This window comes from Apostichopus japonicus, chromosome 1 (genome assembly GCF_037975245.1).
Source record: "Apostichopus japonicus isolate 1M-3 chromosome 1, ASM3797524v1, whole genome shotgun sequence".
NCBI classification, from domain to species: domain Eukaryota; kingdom Metazoa; phylum Echinodermata; class Holothuroidea; order Aspidochirotida; family Stichopodidae; genus Apostichopus; species Apostichopus japonicus.
In genome coordinates, this window is record NC_092561.1 from 13,543,013 (window position 1) to 13,564,264 (window position 21,252).

The window sequence follows — 21,252 nt, forward strand, 5'->3', positions numbered from 1 at the left end:
AGGTTTCATAGCGGTATGTGGGTGAGGACATGTGTGTGTGTGTGTGTGAATACCTAGCACCGAAGTAGGATATCCATGTCACAGTACGTAAGTATAATCACGGCTCCCAAAGGAAAATAAACGTTATTGGCAAAATAGGTATTTATCGTCTTCAGTAAATTGTTTGGCTTTCTGACTATCTGAATATATTAATCCAGTTTATAACAGATCTATATGAAAACAGTTATATATTAACTTGTGAAAATTCGTAGATTCAAACTAGCTCACAAAAAGATACATTTGATCTTTCTTCGATCTTGATGGCAGTTTGTTCCTACTAAATATTTCTTTCCATGGTTTGATTTAAATAACAGTTGCATGATTATGGCTTAGTGAAATACCGCTCTTTATTTGGTAAAGATCATTGGTAATTTATGAGTAACTACTCTATGCAGTCGGGGAAGTGAACCGTTATTACTAATAGATCCGTTCTCCATCTTGCGTTGAGAAAACAGGAGATTCTCCGAACGATTTTAGATTCCTCTTTTCGCAACCATGATCTGATCACGATCAAATATATAATTACCTAACGAGACAAATTACTTTCCTCCTACAGATCCTACAGATATCATTGTAATGAAATATTCGGACAATTTGATAGACAAATTAATAACTTTTTTTCTGGTAAAATCGTTATTTTCGTGTAGTAAGTAGCAAATGAAATAACGAACTGTGCCGCAATCTGAACCCGCAATTGAGAAAAACAAAGTTTGCAGCGATAAGCCTCGTGGCGTCATTGCATGAACGACGCTACGCTGATATCATTGTGCACGATCTGTTGCACTCTGTGTTAATGCGTTGTCATCATGTTGTAATCAATTGGATAATTAAGCACAAAATTGGTCTGAAATGTCTCAAGGTTCCGACAAAAATTTGGAGGATATAGATTTGCGCCTGTCTTGCTCTTCGTCGAGTTCTGATGGCAGTGAAAGCAAAATTTACGAAGATGAACAAGAAGCATTTGGTTTGCAACCATACCAATTGGAGCCAGTGCCAGTTGCGATAGCTGGTGCAGAAGGAGATCTGAACCGTTGAATTAAAGCAACGATTTCAACGGCTCCTTCAAATTCACTTCGGAATTGTTGATGGTCCTAACAAAGAGCCGTTGATTTAAAACAACGATATATATATATATATATATATATATATATATATATATATATATATATATATATATATATATATATATATATATATATATATATATATATATATATATATATATATATATATATATATATATATATATATATATATATGTATATATATCTACATATATATATATATATATATATACATATAATATATATATATATATATATATATATATATATATATATATATATATATATATTTATATACATATATATATATATATATACATATAATATATATATATATTTATATATATATACATATAATATATATATATATTTATATATATATATACATATAATCTATATATATATTTATATATATATATACATATAATATATATATATATTTATATATATATACATATAATATATATATATATTTATATATATATATATACATATAATATATATATATATTTATATATATATATATATATATATATATGTGTGTGTGTGAGTGTGTGTGTGTATCTATATAAATATATAAATATACATAATAATTACGACAGAATCAATACTATGTTTCGATAGATTAATGATATGTAACCGTACGATAGATTAGATGATCTGTTAAGATATATTAAATAATCTGTTATGGCAGATTAAATAAGAAGAAAAAAACTCCTGTTGAGACAAAGTAATTGAGCAACTTAGTAACAAAGTAAACTCCTCCCAACGACATTAATCTCGCTTTCGAACAATTAAACCTTATGCAAAATGTTTATCACGTGACTTTTTTATGTGTTTTTGAACTAAATCTCACAACAGACATTAGTTTGACTAGCAGACTTCCATTTCCAAGTATTGAAATGTTTGTCAAGCAATTAGTTATTTTCACGTGTGATTTTTGCTTAAACAATGTAATGCTTATATTACATGCATTTACTTACTCATTAAACTTCATTTGTTAATACATTAAACTTTTTATCTTAATTCACATCATTAACAAGCCTGCTACGTCGTTTTGGTATATTTGTAAACAATTGTAAGAAAAAGGGGGAAATAAGGGGAAAAAAAGGGGAAAAAAAGGGGGAAAAAGAAGACCTTTTGTATTTCCACAGTTCAGAATATTCTGCAATGCCTAACATAAGTATTGTCAAAATATTTTATTAGTATTAAATTCTTAATCCTCATGTCTCCAGGCAAAAAATATATGGAAAGGAGAAGACTATTCCTTGAAAAGCTTCAAAAAAGTTTAAAAATCACATTCGATATTTGTGATACAAATTGATTAGTTCCGCTTTTAGTAATGAAGTTATGAAATGTCCAGTATTTGCTATAAAACTTGTGACATCCATCATACGATATTCCTTACTGGATGTCCCATTATATAATCATAATATTAGTAACATTGCAATGAAATAAAGCTGAAAGCAACGTATATAATGTTATATGCGTAAGCGCACTATACCAAATAGAGCATAAAACATGCTTAATTACTAAAACAGTATATTTATTAATACCCACTTTTGGCAACGATTTCATTTTAAATTAATTAACGAATACCAAAACTCCCCTGTAAACATTGCTACTAACTTTTGGCGGGTTATAGTGTTAGTACATTATAAAATAGTTTTTTTTGCAGCAAAGGAATTGCTATACAAGGATTGCCACCAACTAAGTGCTGGATAGTCCAGTTGGTAAAGAGCTGGGGTCGTAATCTGATGGTCACTGGTCCGAATCCCTGTCTAACCATAAGATTTCTTGTATTTTCCATTGTCTAAAATTTCCCAATCAGTTTCCAATTATTAAGATACATAAGTATAACATATGTAACAATAAATATCAATATGGCCGAAAACTTTAAACTCAAGTAGGAATACTACGGAAAGACTAAAAGAGTGTTGTACCCACATTTTTGGAGATATGCAAATCCGTGAAGTGCTTACTTTTTTTTTTCCTTTTTACTTTAGGATATTTCATAATACCAACAAAAAGCAAAGGTATGTTTCATTGAACTATAATTTACAAGACTCATTTTAAGCAATCAAGTCCCACAACTGCTGATTATTACTTTACGAGAAATTCAAATTTTTGGTCTCTCCATGTGGGTAGTATTTATTAGTGATTGAGCCTGTTTTAATGTGGGCATGCTTTCATCATGATAGTTTTCACAGCTGTGAAAAAGAACATTTTCATTGAAAAAAACCCCAATCAGTTTCCAATTATTAAAATGCATAAGTATAAAATATGTTACAATAAATATCAATATGGCCGAAACCTTTAACTCAAGTAGGAATACTACGGAGTGACTAACATAGTGTTGTAACCATATTTTGGAGATATGCAAATCCGTAAAGTGCTAACTTTTTTTTTTCTTTTTACTTTAGGATCTTTCATAATATAAAAAAAAGCAAAGGTATGTTTTATTGAACTATAATTTACAAGACTCATTTTAAGCAATCAAGTCCCACAACTGCTGATTATTACTTTACGAGAAATTCAATTTTTTGGTCTCTCCATGTGGGTAGTATATATTAGTGATTTAGCCTGTTTTTATGTGGGCATGCTTTCATCATGATAGTTTTCACAGCTGTGAAAAAGAACATTTTCATTGCAAAAAAACCTGGTATGCTTCACTAATGTTGAATCACTAAATGATACCTACCACCAAATATTGTTGCGCACACGCAATAGCAATTTGGTTTACTTTCTTCCATGACCAAAGCTCTGAACCATTGGCATTCGGTTTCCTCAATCCTCTGGGTCGTTACCTGTTTATATTTACAGCTTATTGTCCCCATCTCTTTGCGGTCTCGTTTTCGGCGTCTCTGTGGTTCAACATTGAACTTCAATGAACGTAAGTCCCACGAGCTCGTGTTGGTATCAACAGTTCTTAAAACATTCACAGCATTTTGTATTGATCACGGACAGATTGAGACTTGTCTTTCAGGTTATATTTGAGTTCATATGCACAAATAAAACGTTAATATTAGTATACATTCATACCATGTAAATTAATGATTCATTCCATTATAAGTAGAATCATGATCACACGTACGTGAAAATCATAAGTGAAGACGGATTTTTCATTTAAAGCCCCTTAACTATTGTAATCTCTTCCACTTTAATTCTCCCAATTCACCTTTCCCACACTTTCAATCCCTACTTTCTTGTCAAAAATTTCTCATTATTTCAAGCTATTTCACACACCAACATACTTTTATAAAGGCCCTTAATTGCTCATCTATCATATGCGATATCTTCTCTTAATTTTCTCCCTATAAGTTTCCCTTCCCTGTCTGCCATTTATTAGGCTCTAGCTCTTTAACTTCTATTTCTTCACCTTTTCTTCATCCCTGATAGTTTCGAGCCTCTTAATTAAACAGTACTGTTCGTTCCACCCTCTCCCCATTTCTTTTTAAAAAGATGTTTAAACCGACACTAAACACCATGCATATGGTAATTGTTATTGTTTTATATAGGCTACATACATATGTAAAGATGTAGTAGAGTCAGTTTCTCTATTTGTTTTCCCTTTCTTCCGCTATTCCCTAGCAAGTTCCCTCTCCTTTTCCAAGCCATTGTTGTTTTCCTAAGGCACCATATTGTTATGTGTTGAGGTTTGTGTACCTGTTCAATTCACTACGTGTGCATTATGTGTCCGTACAAGAAAAGTTAATTACTCACTGAGTTCGTTACAGTGTGTGTTCCGTAGGCAATTCGTACCGAGTATCACAGATGGTTTGAAATTGAGGGGGCTATTGTAGTATGACTGAGATGCTGAAGGGAAGATGGGCTCTAGAGCGGAACAAACTTTCGGAACACCCTATAGATCTCCATCAACCTCTCCCAATCCATTCCTAAGATTAAGTTTATTCTTCATCGTAGGACATATCTGCATTGTGTTGATATACAGTAGACTGTGTGATGTGTTTATGCTATGTCTTACTATAGGCCTACATACAACAGTACAAATATACATTTAAGCTTTGGCTAAGGATATTTGTTAGTTTGTTATTTGTTTGTGTCCATGTTTGGGGTAGAAGAATGTAGTGCCCTGTTGGTTAATCAGTGCCTGAAGATTAAGAATTATTAGCCAATACGTTTATTAGGTAACATTTGTATTAACTTCAAGTTTATTGCAATGCAGTCCACAGTGAAATATGAAAATGATCAGATTAGCAGATCTTAGAAGAATCTCAATTTAAGACACTGATGATAAATCAATTAGGTTATTTTTAGGTACAAATGATTCATTAATAACTAGATGCTGTTATTGTACCGATTATGATTCCAGTCTTAATGCTTTTCCTTTTCTGCTTGTTGTTTTCATACATAGTCAAGCCTAATTTAACATGCCAATTTCAGTGTGGTTAAATAAGGCCCACAGGGCTTCAACTAAACTTGTGCTCTTGTAAAAAAAATGTAATTGTCTGACCAGCTAAAGTTTCTTGTTTCTTTCGGACAGGTGGAAGTGTACCCAGAACGAGCAAATTGCGAACGTTTTGACGTGGTTTTAACGTGCAACTAGGCAGGATCGATTGTAATGTTTGCAAAAAATGTATGCAATTTGCTCCAATTTCGTTATTATCACCCAAAGTAGTTATTTTTTTCGAATAAATTCGTCGCAAAATTTAATTTGCAGAACGTTGCTCTTATAACTAGATTATAGCAGTTTGGTGTAAGAGCATATTTGCTCCATACTGAACCAGTAATTTAAGTGATTAAAAGTGGATAATCATCTTAGATTGAAAGTAAATTGTGGGACTTTTGTGGTAGTCCGTTAGAATACTTAGGCATGTGTATAAATTGTAAGAATTATTGGACAGTAACGAATCTATGGAAACACTTGAATGAAACGTTCGCTTGCTGACAATTTAATACCAGCAAGGAAAATTCAAAATAATTTACTATTCTGTTTAAGCACGGGTAGGTTGAAAATTTTGCGTGATGTTATTATTATTACATTATTTTAAACAGTTAACTGTTGCCACCATCTATATAAAGTCGTATCGCTGTTCCTTCTCTGATCTCAGATATAACATTGTTATATAACAATATATCATCATTTTATAACAGTATAAACATTATTTAACAGTATTCATATAATAGTTTTCGTTATACCAGTATGCATTATATAAGCAAGTATTATCGTATAACAATTTTAACTGAACCCCAGTTTTGAACTATAATCCATTTCCAATGCTTAGCCATTCATATCAATTTTATCAATTCCTCACGGTTGTTTTCGGTATTTTTGAAGTTTACAAGTCTACTGTATATAACAATACATTAGTGACTTTTACACTAATATAACAACCCACACCACTACTGTTGTCATGCTGTTATGACTCATCAAACTGGGTAGGAATTGGACGTAAAAGGCATATATGCGAGTCATACGAGTGTCCATTACCAATCGGGTACATCTGTATACATGCAGTCTCATAATTTACCTTTGCCTGATAGAACTAGTCAGGGGAGAATAAAACCAGTCGCACGCGTGTCCATATCAGTCGGCTACATGTGTATACATGCGGTCTCATAAATTACTTTCGTCCGATAGAAAGAGTCTGGGGAAAATAAAACCGGTCGTAAAAATGGATTCTGTTTTTTCTTCTAGTGTTTAATATGTATTTTTTTCTTCTATTTTCTGTGATATAGAGTCAACAGCTGGCTATGCATTTAAGGACTACACAGGGATGTACATTGATTACAACATTTCAGTCTACATATGAAGACACTGCACTAAGTCCTCTGTATAATGAAATTACCTAAGCTTCCAAGCTGGACTGCAGCTTTCTGTGCTTTGTTATTCATTAATATGATGACCAATGGCAGTATGAAGGTATGTGGGATCTTCTTCGAAAGTATGAAAACAATGAACGGATTAAGCGGGACCATGGCAGGACTGATATTTGTTGTTCCCAACGCAGTATCACATTTGGTAGGTAAGTAACTGTCTCATTAATATATTGAATTAAGTCTACTTTGTTTGATCTAATTAACTCAATCAGTGCAGTGTACATAGATTATCTAGCAGTTTTTTTATTTGTGATTTCATCAAGTTTTTTTGATTTCATTTCATTGGTGATTTCATTTCATTACTATAACTGTTGTCGTATGTCTGTCGTTTGGTTTTCAAGACAAAAAGGATGTGGTAGGCTATATATATTTATGTTGCCGTTAATGAGACTGAATCATTATTAATGTAGGTAATATCGCACATTCGTGTTTGATAAGATTCAAAACGAGCTATAATGTATGTATACTTAAACGGTGGGTAAATTGATTCGTTATACATTAATTTTCCTTGCAAACTAAATTGAGTTCATGGCGTCTCTAAATCCAACCATTTCAGAACATTTTGCTGGTTATACTGAGAACGTCTGTGAAGCGAGTTAAAATATACGCACATAAAGACAAATAAACACACACACAACAATAGCATTGTTCGAAAGAGGAGGCAAGAGCCTGCGGTGGAATAACGACCTGCCTAGTTTCGAATATCTTGACAGACAATCCGTGTCCATAGCCTAGTTGGTTAAGGTATCCACACTTAAAGCGATATGCCCGAGTTCGAATCCGGTGGAAGCTGGAAGGTTCGTTTATTTATTGTATTGGCAAGACATACGTACACTCCGCATACATACATACATACACCCGCATACATACATTCGATTATAGCTAAGAATGTCAGTTGAGAGTGAAGTAGTCGCTCAATTTGTTTTTAACAGATGCATTTACGAAAACATTAATTAAACATTAAATGCACAGTAGTGAAACAGAACATCAAGCAGCGCAATTAGCATTCTAATAAAATTTGTTTCACAAGTAACTGTATAGGAAAACTTTGCCAACTTACTCGAAATGACAACACCAAAAACATTCAGGTATAGTTTTCAAACCGGGTATAAGTAGATACCATATACAGTCGCTCCAAGATTGTTTCGAAATGCACTCAGAAAACGTTTTACACAGATTAAGTAAAATTTTACTTAATTTTCATGTCAAATAAGAACACTAAAACATTCAAAATAAAATAAAATTAATAAAATTACTTAACTGCTGGTTTGTAAAGTTTTACATGTTTATTATGTAACGCAAATACAATACTGTTATGTAAAATTTTGCCAGAAAAGATTACATAGCACCTGTTCAGTAAATATTTTACACAGGTTTTACGTTAATTATTACTTAGTAAATAGGTAAACAATTATGGATGCATGTTTGAATCGCTCACAGCAGAAAGGTTCATTTAAGAGAGAACAAAAAGCAATGACAACACAAACAATTCAGAATGTGCGATTTTCAGCAATTAAACACCCTACTACCTTTTTATTCCAGAGTTCCATATATTATATCCCATTAAATGTAAAATGAACAATTTAGGCTATAAAAGTATTGTCTTGTGGAATTAAGTCAACTAAAAAGTACCAACATTTCCAATTGCTACAGTGCCATTACTTGGTCTGTGTTGTTTGCGCATGCAAAACACAAAGAAATAACTCTTCCCAAAGTCAATATCAAATAGGCAACAACTTTATATATATATGCTGATCCGTGGGATGAGAAAACGTGGAGTGCTGTCTATGATGACTGCTACACTTCAGTTACTTTGTCTTTGTCGTTGACTCATGCCTTTGGTATTCCAAATTAAACACAGAGAAACAACTCTTCCCAAAGTCAATTCCAAATAAGCAACAACTTTAGACACATTCTGATCCGTGAGATGAGAATACGTGGAGTGCTGTCTATGACAACTGCTAAACTGCAGTTACTTTATTTTTTTGTTTTTTGCACGGTAAGCATGAAAATCTCGAATCTGGTTGCACTTCACACCACCAGGCAACTGGTAGACAACTTTTTGGAAAAATTCCCAGGCACTAAGACATGAACTTTGGTATAATTCAGATTAAACACGTAGAATGATTTGAAGCACACATCAATGGCTTTATAAATGTCCTCTGGGGTAGGGCATGTCTCTCGTTGATCACAAATGACTGCTTGGGATGTATTTTGCTTCCTCCAAGAAGTAACACATATGGCTGAGGTCTTTCTGAAATCTTTTGCAAATAGAATTCCAAGTTGATGCTTCCTCAGTAACAACAGAGAAAAAAAATCCCATCATAATGAAGTTGTGTTAAGACCTCCTTGGAGCATAAGCAGTTATTTATATGAACCCCTCACAAAACATTGACATTCCTAAAGAAAATGCCTACAATTTAATCAGTTGTGATTCTAACTTTTTCAAGTACGTTCGAAACTAGAAAGCCTGATGGCATATAGTGATTCCTTGTCAAAACAGGAACTTGCATTAAACATTCATCAGACAATGTAGGTTACTTTTACAACCAATGCATCATGTTAAAAATGTTTAAAACAATGCTCACTTCCACTGTATGCAATTGTGTAGATTGCTATGAATTATAACAGCTAGATCACTTCCATAATATAGCTAAATTTTAGTTGGGTCACGTTCACTAACATAATATCAAAACATACCTTAGAATTTTTCAATCAATTCTTCCAGACCCCAGTCTCCTAACGTCATTTTCCATGCCATTGTAGCTCGTAATCGCACACTGAGTACGTAACGGTATATGGCTTGCACGTTTATATTGCCGTGGTTACTATAGTACATTTAGTAACGATAAATGTCGACAAACTGTGCTTTTTACGTGCAAAGAAAAACGGACACGGACCAAAGGTCAACAAAACCAAAAACAATTCCAGTCTGTTTAACAACCACCATAAACCCAACTGAAAACCCACAAACAGAAATCTCTCACTCACCCACAAATGTATACAATGTAGCGTTCAACGTGACATGAAATGGACACGGACCCAAAGGCCAACAGAACCAAAACAATAAAGCTACACAAACCAGCCCCAAAAAGCCAACTCCAAACCACAAACAGAACCCCTCAACCCATATTATGTAACGACCACACAACCCCCCCCCCCCACACACACACACACCTGAAAAATAACCCACTCCAAAACTTCATCCGGGGTACGCCGTCCCGATGGTAGACAACAGGCCTGCGCATTACCTGCGAAGTTTTCCCAATATGGGTCTTTTCAGGCCCCTGGCAGTGTTCCCCCTTTTCTTACGAGGGAGCAGAGTTCTTAGCTCCTCGTCATTGATCGAGTGGACCTCCCTGTCAGGAAAAGGAGGTCCACTAGCGACCATCGTGTCCGTTATAGCCGAAGCGGCTGCGGGTAGGGTGGAAGGGCCACTCGAGTCAATGAGAACAAACTGGTACAAGTAGTGTTTTATTATGTAAACTATGCTTCCGTTTAGCTAACGCTTTGGTAAAAGTTACTTACTATCATGTAAAATGACTTAGTAGATGTTTACAGAAAGTTTGTGTAACCCTCAATCGCATGCATATGAAAACCTTTACAGAATGATGTGTAACATTTACTTAATTCCATGTACTTTTTTACAACCCGTGATTTACATAACATTATTTTACATATTGTTTTCGGTGTGTGGGCACTACTTTAGATTTAGCACATTCGAGTGTATCATTATTATTTAATTAACCAAGACCTTCATGTAGATTGTGCAAATACACTATTCACTTTTGCTTTCATTTAGCTCCTATCATCAGCTCCTTTACTAGGCATTTCTCATACCGACAATTGGGAATATTTGGAGGATGCCTTGTCGGAGGTGGTTTCATCTGTTCAGGGTTGTTTGCAAATCACAATTCTCATTTCCTGGGCTATTCTGTTATAGCAGGTAAAATGTTTTTTTAAAGAAACAGTGCAATACCTATTTGAAGTATGTATTTATCAAGCCTGTTAATAAAGCATTCAAATAGTCATTGAACATTCCTATCATACTTAATGTAGAAAAGGCACGCACAAGAAAACGTTCAATTTCGAAGAATAATTGATAATCGATCCTGTCTTCTTTCTACCAAGGTGTAGGCTTTGGTTTCTTATTCCTACCAGCTGTTCTCTGTTTACGTGAGCAGGCGCCAGATCACTTCGCCAGCTTGATGCCTTTAGCAACATTAGGGGGATATGTTGGCATTGTGTTACTACCAGGTATTGTCGAGGTTTTTCTAGAGAATTATGGTCTTCATGGAGCCTTTTGTCTTTATGGTGCATTAACTTGTAATATGATACCATGTGGTCTTCTTCTTATCGGTGGAAAAGGAAAACAGTATGAAAACCTCAGCAATTCAGTTGGTAAATCAGAACCAAGTCAAGAGGTCGAGGCGTTCGATGAGGACATTCATAACTTCACAAATTTAAAATATGGAATGCTACCTTTGATGAAATACTTCCGATTTTTCGCCAGTGTTCTCAAGGAACATTTGTCATTGTTCTTGGATCTTACCTTCACATTATTCTTTATCACAGCTAATACAAGAAGATTCCCAAGCGATAATTGGACTTTATTTTTAATACCGTACAACCAAGAACTCGGAATGACCAAGACTAATGCTGTAATTATTTCAGCATTTGGAGGAATTGGCGGTATTTTTGGTAGATTCGTTGCAGCTGCTTCGTTTAAAGTCACGAACATAATTTCACCTTTGACCTTATTTGCGTTATATTATTGTTTCAATGCGCTCGTATTTGCCTCCTTCTCGCTGTGGAGTAACTTTAAATTTTTGATATTTTGCGGATTTTCGAGTGGCCTCCTGCTATCTCTCATAGCTGGTACAACGTCTGGACTTCTGCTCCAATTCAGTTCACCTAAAACCTTCCAGAGAGCATACAGTTTATTGCATTTTGGTTGTGGCATATTTTCTATTTTTGCGGGCATTCTCTCTGGTACGTATTTAACATCACCTTTCTCTTTCCTTTTTTTTTAGTTTTAAGGAGAACTTCCGTCGTTTTTGTTAACTCATAGTAAGACAAGTCTTTCCAAGTCGTGTATGATAAATATGATTTCATGTGATTTTCAGTGTTTGGTCGATTTCGTTTTCTGAGAAAACCAATCGAAGTTACTCCAAACGTCTTCTGAACGCTGAATTCAGTTCTGTGCTACAAAAATAGCAAATACATTGTGTGTATTTAAATAAACTTGGTTAAGTACGGCTTTTTATTAATTTGACGACTTTGTTTATTGCTTAACTGTCGTGTCTTAGCCTTTATTGGTATACTAATGTGTTTAACTTATAGTGTGTGGTACTTTAACCATTATGGGGTCATGCTAGTGTTGTAACCTTACATAAAACAAAATTGGGGGTTATAATAATATTTCGTGTCTTTTGGTACATTATCATTCTTTTATTAGCATTGGAGCCAGCTACTGTCAGATTGTGCCTTATTGAATTCAAAATGGTGCTTTAACTGTGACTTTATTTTAAACTTTCCGTAACTGTTTTGTCTTGTTTTCTTTCTTAACCTATATAGGTAAATCATACGACGTCTTCGGATCGTTCGCAGTAATGTTTGAAGTGGATGCTCTCATAAATGCTGTTAGTTGTGTGTTGGTGGTGGTTATCATCGTCTTACGGAAGCTTAACTATAAAAATACGATACAAAATTAATTATATGTAAATCAATAGGATGGAACGACCGCGATCATACTGGTACGTTGGTGATTTGAATCACAATATTAAACTCACGATCAGGTATCATAAGGTAACTAGAGAAGGAATATGGAGTAACACGCACCAAATCGGGGCAGGGGATGTTTATTTACAAAATGTAATATAATACTCATGTGAATATGGAAAATTAGGAAAAATGCATTCCACTTGGACTTAAACTGAAACGAGAAGCTAATGCTGTCACCACCAGCTGAGTTAGGCCCATATAAGTTGAAGTATGGAGAATGACGTCATGCGGCATATAATGAAGGCACTCATCCAACTGGTGGCGCTTTGCTTGTAAGGCAAGAAAGTACCGGCGCGTAATACAAACAATACGTCTTTGACAATTTAAGGGATAAAGTTGACATAAAACACTCGAAATGATGATATCGTGTGCCGCAATTGAGTGCCAAAATCGTCAATATGTTGCAGTGGACTGCAGTTTCACAGGTAATTCTTAGGAAGCGATTGTAGAAGCAATTACATAGGAATGTAATTTTTACTAGTGTCGTCTGCTCAGCTGCTATAGTGACAACTAAGTCACTATCTGAGTGTAGCATTTAAATAATACAAGCAAGAAATATGCCATGTGCCTCTCTGATGCCGGAAATGGCACTTTCCAGACATTAAAAGTTGCATGTAACACTCCACTTGCTCGAGTCATTAGAGGCGGAAGAAAAGTTTTTGCAACATGTCTCTTTGTGGTGAAAAGTACACCTACTCTTTCGAGATAAAAAAATACTTGTAAAATCAAATTCAAAGTTGAATGCACAATGCATGTATGAAGAAGAACAAATGATCAGGCTTTTTGCCGTACAATGCAAAGCGCTCTCACATAGTTCAAGGCTTTCCTGCTTAAACACACGGCGATACACTGTGTTAACATTCTTTCAAATTCAATTTGTATGGTTAGTTCTCAGTCTATGACAAACTAGTCACCTAAGATCCATTCCGCGAGACTTAAAGCGTTTCTATTGTTTAATTATAGGTATATATATATATATATATATATATATATATATATATATATATATATATATATATATATATATATATATATATATATATACTATACTTCTTATATTGCCTAACGATCATCATCATGCCGAAAACTAATCAAAATCACCAGATGCGCTGCAATATGAACTGATGAACTGGTTCTCAAGGAACTAACAGAAAATGGAGATTTTAATGCATTACTACAGAGCTGTTTGATATGGCAGTAAAGAGATCATTCAAAAAGATTTCCGAAAAACAAGAAAGGCAAGAAGCAATATTTTCAAACTGGACAACCAGTTTTTAGACAGAAATAAGAAAATGCAGTCTTCAAAGAGTAGTGTCGAGCAACTAAATTCTGAGATTGAGAAAACAATGGAAACATGAACGATATTGAGCAATACTCTCATAGAAAATGTGCACCTCTGCTCGGCATCAAGGAAAAGCGGAATGAAAACCCGGTCGACTCGGTTGTAAATCTAGCCGAAGAACATCTTGGCATGGATGGACCTTCCGACGTTATTGATTGTGCTCACAGGGTGTGAGCCAACACCTTAACAGTCAAAGTTCAAAAACCACCTTACAGCGATAGAAAATCGTTTATTAAAAGTAGACGTAAACTCAAAGGAAGGCATCAAAATACCTTAACCAACAGCTCCTCAGGGCCAAAAAAAATCACAATGCGGGCAAAGTATTTGTAATATTCAAGAAATGTGTAGGTGAGAGCGCCCTCTGAAGAAGACGTGAAATATCAGGGATCTCGAAGACTAAGCTTACATATATATTGGCGTTATTGGAATCCAAGGAGTCTCCTTCCCAACGTCGCAGCTTAACGTCACTCATCCGTTAAAGTTCATGCGATTGCACAGTTGGTTTATTTCAATGGACCTAGCTAATTTCATATTTTTTTTGCAGTGTAAATCTATAGCATGCCTTTACCAGGAAGCGTTTCTCTGTCAGTCTGTGTTTACTTAGTACTTACAATCATGTGAATTATAATCGCTTTTCGGCTTTGTGGCTTAGATCATGTGTAGCATCTGTTTCCTTTCGAAGGAAATGGTGATGCACATCCGACGATGATCACACAGTCACAGTCCCGATGCAAGGGGACTGGTATTGAGAGCGGATGAGTCGTTTGGTAGTTTGGTTTACGTGCCCAGGTTCTTTCCTGGGCGACTTTTTCTTAAAGAGTATTATAATCCAGAGGGTTAAACAATTATTTTCAAATTTACTGTAAAGGCCCGTTATCGGAGTGTCATTTTGTCTACGAAACTCTTATTACTTGGAACTGACAAAGGGATAGAAAATTCGTTGGTTGCATCTTTAGTACTTTTGCCTACTGTGTAGCAATACTGCCAGTTTTATTTATTTAACAAATTTATGTAATATTGAAGAGTATACTCAGTTGGTGTGAAGCTAATCTCACAGGAGCGGGGGGGGGGGGGGGGATTTCCCAATTTTCTCACAACCGAATCGCATCTACTACCTGCAACACAGATTGCCAAGAACAATTCCATAGGTCATGCTTGAACGCATTTACATCTAACTATTTTTATGGTTTCGTGACCCGTCTTTTTAGATGCTGGTTGATGTGAGGCAGCGTGTTTCCAAGTGAATATATTGGGCAATGGTCACTCAACTTAATTTTTGGAACTTCAGTATTTACAGTTCGACCTTTTTATAGTCTTATAAAATATGATCAATTAATGTGCACGATAAATTAGTTTCTATAGTTGCTACCTTTTTAATTTGATTCAAGTTGTACGTCTCCATGTTCTGCATCCACCTTTTGTTTCTACCACCTAATAGATTGTTGTTAAAGTCCCCGATAATAACTAATTCAGGAAAAAAGAATTACATAGGGCAGCTAACTTTTCATGAAAATGTTCATACCACTCGGCTGTTGAATCAGGTGGGCGGTTCACAACACCCAGCAATGTTTTCTTAAATATGAGGTATAATATTGTAACCCATATCTCTTCAATTATATTTGTTTCAAATTTGGAATGTCGATAAAAGCTGATTGTTTTTTTTTTATACATACAGCTTCCACTCTTCCTTCTCTATCTTTCCTGTCACTACGAATTACATTGTAACCAGGTGTGCATACTTCATAATCCTGAAGAAATGTTTCGTTCAAAACAAATTTTAGTAATGATATTTCGTACCATGTTATAAAATATCCTGTAGTTGATCCATCTAAGGTAAAAGGTGATGAATATTAAATAGAAAACTTATTTCCATTACGTTATTTATTTCCAGGGTAGTCATAATATTGTTGATGTTAATGATAACTTAGTTAAAACTCTTACTTACATCAATGTGTGCACTATTCCTATGTGTATTATGGAATACTTTGTGTGATTCATTACTGTTGTCGTCATGGGTAATCACAGGACAGGGTTTGTATGTAGCTGCACCCTCATCTTGGCCAACAATATAATGCATGTGTTTGTTGTAAAAGCATGACCTTTTCTTATGTCCTTGACGTCCACATGATTTACACTGAATTGGTTGGTCAAAACGACATCTTTCTGAGTTGTGGTTTTCTCCACAGTTACATCAACCCCTTTCGTATCTGACCTACAGCCCTCTGTAGAAATGATGGTTGGAAGTTTGTTTACGACCATTTTACTGGTGTGGGTTCTGCCTTCTGTAATGTAGATGGTCACGGTGGTCCCGGGTGTCACGGCTGTAACGGTTGCTACGATTTTGAGGACGGTGTGTGTTGATAAACTGCCTGTAGCTTGGCTCTGATCTAGACCTGCATAGATATGGGAGTGCAGTTCACCGGTCGATGGGGCGTTCGGTATGTTTTAGGGGGACATCGTCCATGAACACGCTCCTGTCCACGTCACCATCTGCATGTTTCATAGAGGCTGACGTCTTTATATATCTGCAATCCAATATGGTCATCATTTGCTTGAGGCTGGCATCAAAGTGGCTCATTTCAACACTATGCTGATCTACTTTGAGGCAGGGTCCGGAGATAACGATATGAGTGCCGTGGTTTAATAGTTGTATTGACGTAACATCCTCCTCAAAAGTACCGAGAAATCGTTTCGATTGGGATTGAATTGGAAATATCGTTTGTTCCAACATGCAACTCGATAATTCATACAATGGTACGTCCATAGAATTGATAAACTCGCGGATAGTGGAATCTGTAGCAACTCTAATGCATTTAACTGCGGTGTTCTCATTAGTTGTATGAGTAAGTTCAGGAACTATCGAATCTCATGTAATCAAGTTCCGGGTATTAGAGATAATTCTGTCGGTGGATAAAGTGTTTTTGAGTACGCTAGCATAGTTTAAAATACCTGGAGTCATATCACTGGTGTCATATTTGCAACAATGGAACTTCGATGTCTTTAAAAGGAGATCCTTCTCAAGATATCGAAATGAAACTCCAAATTCACACAGATTATATGTTCCAAATTCAAAATATATTGTTTCCGTTGTGGGGATAAAAACAATAGTAAGTGCTAATTGAGTCAAAATATAAAAGATTCCAAATTCATAAGATTGTAAATTGTGTTTAGATTTCGTTGTATGAAAAGGGTGAAACGTTTGCAACACGATCCCTTTATTTCTTTTGTCACGTCTGCTGGTAACACTTTAGTAGATTATGTTAAGAGCGATTATAACTTTTGAACGTTTTGGAAGAATATCTGTACTGGTGATGAAAAGTTAGGGCGCCCTCAATCAGGAAGCGCCAACCGTGAAAATGATTACTGTCTACTTTCCATATATACTTTTTTCCACGGTGAACTGTTGAAACATAAACAAATGACAAGTCATAAAAATCTTATTGAAACGTAAGACAAACATATGTACTACAGGGGTCGGCATATGGCGGGCCAACAGTCTCAAATCGTGGGGAATCGACTTATACCGATTTAAATCGACATTTACCAATTTCCTTCAACTTATACCAGTTTCCAGCAGCATAAATTGACTTATACCGATTTAAATCGACATATATCAGATTTATTTTACATATCATCGGTTCAAATCGACTTATACCAGTTTAATTCGACATATCATCGATTTAAATCGACATATACCAATTTAAATCGATGATAAGTAAAATAAATCGGTATGTGTAAATTTAAATCGACATATACCAGTTTAAATCGATGATATGTCGATTTAAATCAGTATATGTCGATTTAAACTGGTAAAAGCCGAATTAAATTGGTATATGTCTATTTAAATTGACAAATACCGATTTATTTTACTTATCATCGATTTAAATTTGATATATGTCAATTTAAATCGATGATATGTAGAATTAAACTGGTATATGTCGATTTAAATCGGTAGAAGTCAATTTAAGCTGCTGGAAACTGGTATAAGTCAAAGGAAATTGGTATATGTCGATTTAAATCGGTATATGTCGATTCCCCATGATTTGAGACTAATGACCCGCCATACCGGCAACTAGAACGTAAGGGGTGTGCAAAATGGTCGTGCAAAAATAGAATTGTATGGTCACAACATCCTGAGTAAAGTTATAAAGAGAATGCTGTCACTCTCTTCGGCTGACTAGTCAGCTGCCAGTTACCGAGAACTTAAATGCATAACATAATATTGTGTAAGTGTAAGCTATTAATGATGGAGGCAGAGAAACACCACAACAAAGGACTAAACAATATACACGGTTAAAGAATGATACAGCAACAAAACCAAATACGGGCGATGCTACAGAAAGGAGTAGATATTGAAGGACACAAACTTGAATATAAACACTCGTTCAAAAAACTCAACTATAGTAAATTCCACAGACCCCAGAAGAATATTTAAACCCGCCACCCTGACAAGGACAGAAAATGAAAAGCAAATGGCAAAAAAAAACAATGGAGATAACTAAGAGAACATCTACACGAGGCTAAACCAACGAAGAAATCCCAAAAGATTAAGGGACCTGCGCGACATGGAATATTTTCGCAGAAGTGGTACTGCAGTTATAGTAAGGCACATCTTCGAACAAAACTGGCTTCTTCCGTTCATTATAAAATTAAACGTAACTAAACAACACTTACATGACTGTAGCTTCTCATACGCGACCACCCCCCCCCCCCCCCCCTTAAAACAAGGATCTTAAGTTGTTCAATATGAATATTGATACTTTACTGCAGTTATCTGATGCAGAATAAAAATATCTAAAGAACGTGTTGATCTGAGCGTCTCAAAATAGCAAATACCCAGCTGAAGCGTCTTTCCCTCAAATGTTGAATAGCCCCCTCAAACAGGTGAAACTGACCCTAAATGACGACTGGGATGGAAAGTTAATACCACTACAATATCAATAAATGTGAGTTAATTACGCCGCGTTAAGTCCTTCCAAAGTTTTATTTCAAGGGGCGATTGAATCTTTCCTCGACCAATGCTTTCGTTTCGTTATTCGTTGTAAAATAGTAAATATGTTTATATTTTCAAAATTCTTGAACTTGATTATTGAACATTCCCACCTCATACAGTATTAATTTGGAAAGGCCTCCGACCGAAAGAAAACATGCGTTCTTGGCATTCAATAAAGTGGGGCAAGTTTTGTTTTGAGTGGTACCACTCAAGGTAATTTGGATGAAACATCGACACAGGTTAGCAATACTTAAAACCACGATTACATCTCTAAAGAGAATTTAAATCAACCAAATCCATCTCCCATTGTTAATTCATCGCACTGACTACCACTCTGTTCCTGGGAAACGCTTTCTTGCGCGTTTATGAAGCGTGTAGGTATTCTGATGTCTCAAACCAGTCGCTGAATACTTCCGGTAAGTTGGTAAACCCCTATCGTTTTAACTTCCGCTTAAACTTTGTCAATGCCTCCATAACTAGAAGGATCGCTTAAGTCATAATACAGTTTGTTTAAGTAATTCTCGCGGTGTGCAGTCGTGGTGATCAAATGATAACCCTCGATGGCGCCAACCGCACAAAACACCCATTAAACTCTATTGGAACGGAAATTATAGTGGGACGAAAGTGGAGAAGTGGTGAAGGAAAGTGTTATCGTATAGAACATATAACTCCGCCTTTCTGTAACGGCAATACTGTCGGCTTACGTGTCGTTGATGAAAAAGGTTTATTAGGCGACAAAACTAAGCTCTCCTCATAACTAGACGTTGAAGAAACATCTTCCGCATTATATATTATGTTTTCTTGTCCTCGAGTCGAAGTACGACGTTCTGGCGTCGCAGACGCTTTAGTTCTGCACGCATATTGTTTGTTGCCTCGATGGGGGTAGAGTTTTTCACTGAAGAAGCCTTCACTGTGTGCAGTGGCGGAGCGTCCATACAGTCAAGGGTGGCGGATGCCCCCCCCCCCCCCGACGGACTCAAATTGACTGCTGTAGCCCTTTTCAGCTATTCACCAATTTTGACTTATTCGCGATTATTGACTTTTTTATTGCGCTCTCATCTACCTATTGACATTTGTCACATTTTGTTGGCGATGACACTATTTATTCTTCGTTTATCTGCAAATGAGAAAGGCCCGGAAAGGGTCATTTCCAGCGATATAGGAAATAGAGGGAATATTTACTCAAAAAATTGTTGTTTGCTCTGCGCCAACCTGTGGCGCTCCGCTTAGATAAAGTCGAAAGCGCCCATACAGACCATTCTCGCCCAATCTGACCAATACCCCTAGCTCCGCCACTGATTGTGTGACAATACTGGTGAAGCAAACAATACTGAAAAAGTTCAAACTGTGTAGATGAAACAGTAAAAAAATGTCCGAAAAGTCGGAAACAATATTCCGTTCAGGCCTATTCTAACGACTGGTCAGTCTGTGTGAGTTCACAACGTGCAATGTTGAAATTACGAAATTGTTATATGATGCTGCAGTTTCCAAGTAACAATATCGGATTAACTTCGGATGGTACATACGATGATGGTATAAATTTATAAACATACAAAGTCAAAGACATTCAATACGCAGATGATGTCGCATGTATACTTTCAAGTCTCTTTCAAGCCCATCTTGGAAAAACCTAATGGTGTTTCAGAAAGCTATCCGGTTGAAGCTAAATGCCCTGAAGACACAGAGCCTTCGGCTTGGTAGCTGAGGATTCAAGACTTTGCTTTTCCATGCATCATGGCAGGACCATGGTTCGGGTGCGACGCACCTGGTGAAGTCACATGGAAAGAGAATGCGGATTTGTATGAGGGCAGACTTGAAATCTTTTCCAAACGCGGGTTGTCACTTCTTGGTAAGGTGATGGCACACTGTGGGAAGGTCGACCGATGGTATTTTTGTAGAGGTTTCGTGTCTGGTTCAGTGTGGGATTTGGGATGGTTCAGCTGTATGTTGGCTAATTTGTTGGTGCTGTTAGTTACTGTGCGGGTAGGGTTTGGTTATTAGAGTATTTAAGGACGTGACGTTTTGGATTCCGCCGGGCGCATCTGTAAAAAGAACATACACGAGATATATCAAGCATGGAACAGGTTATCTGTTTAGGTAGCGTGTGTGGACAGGGGAGAGGATTCAGGTGAGTGGAAGGTTCTTAGCGATGACAGAAAGCAAAATAATAGGATAATAAATAACTTTAG

General features: G+C 35.9%; 1 protein-coding gene across 2 annotated transcripts in view; it reads left to right on the top strand.

Moving 5' to 3' along the window:
* Nucleotides 1–13,700, top strand: part of LOC139968041 (monocarboxylate transporter 12-like) — a 41,471-nt gene extending 27,771 nt beyond the window's left edge. Inside the window, exons 4-7 of one of the 2 annotated variants that reach the window (XM_071972349.1) lie at nucleotides 6,804–7,090; nucleotides 10,747–10,890; nucleotides 11,076–11,936; nucleotides 12,522–13,700. In XM_071972349.1, the coding sequence (XP_071828450.1) occupies nucleotides 6,904–7,090; nucleotides 10,747–10,890; nucleotides 11,076–11,936; nucleotides 12,522–12,658 (1,329 nt within the window). In that variant the 5' untranslated portion in view covers nucleotides 6,804–6,903 and the 3' untranslated portion in view covers nucleotides 12,659–13,700. Of the gene's footprint in view, nucleotides 1–6,515; nucleotides 7,091–10,746; nucleotides 10,891–11,075; nucleotides 11,937–12,521 lie in introns of those variants that run through there. The other variant, XM_071972358.1, reaches the window with a different exon arrangement.
* Nucleotides 13,701–21,252: the final 7,552 nt, after the last annotated feature.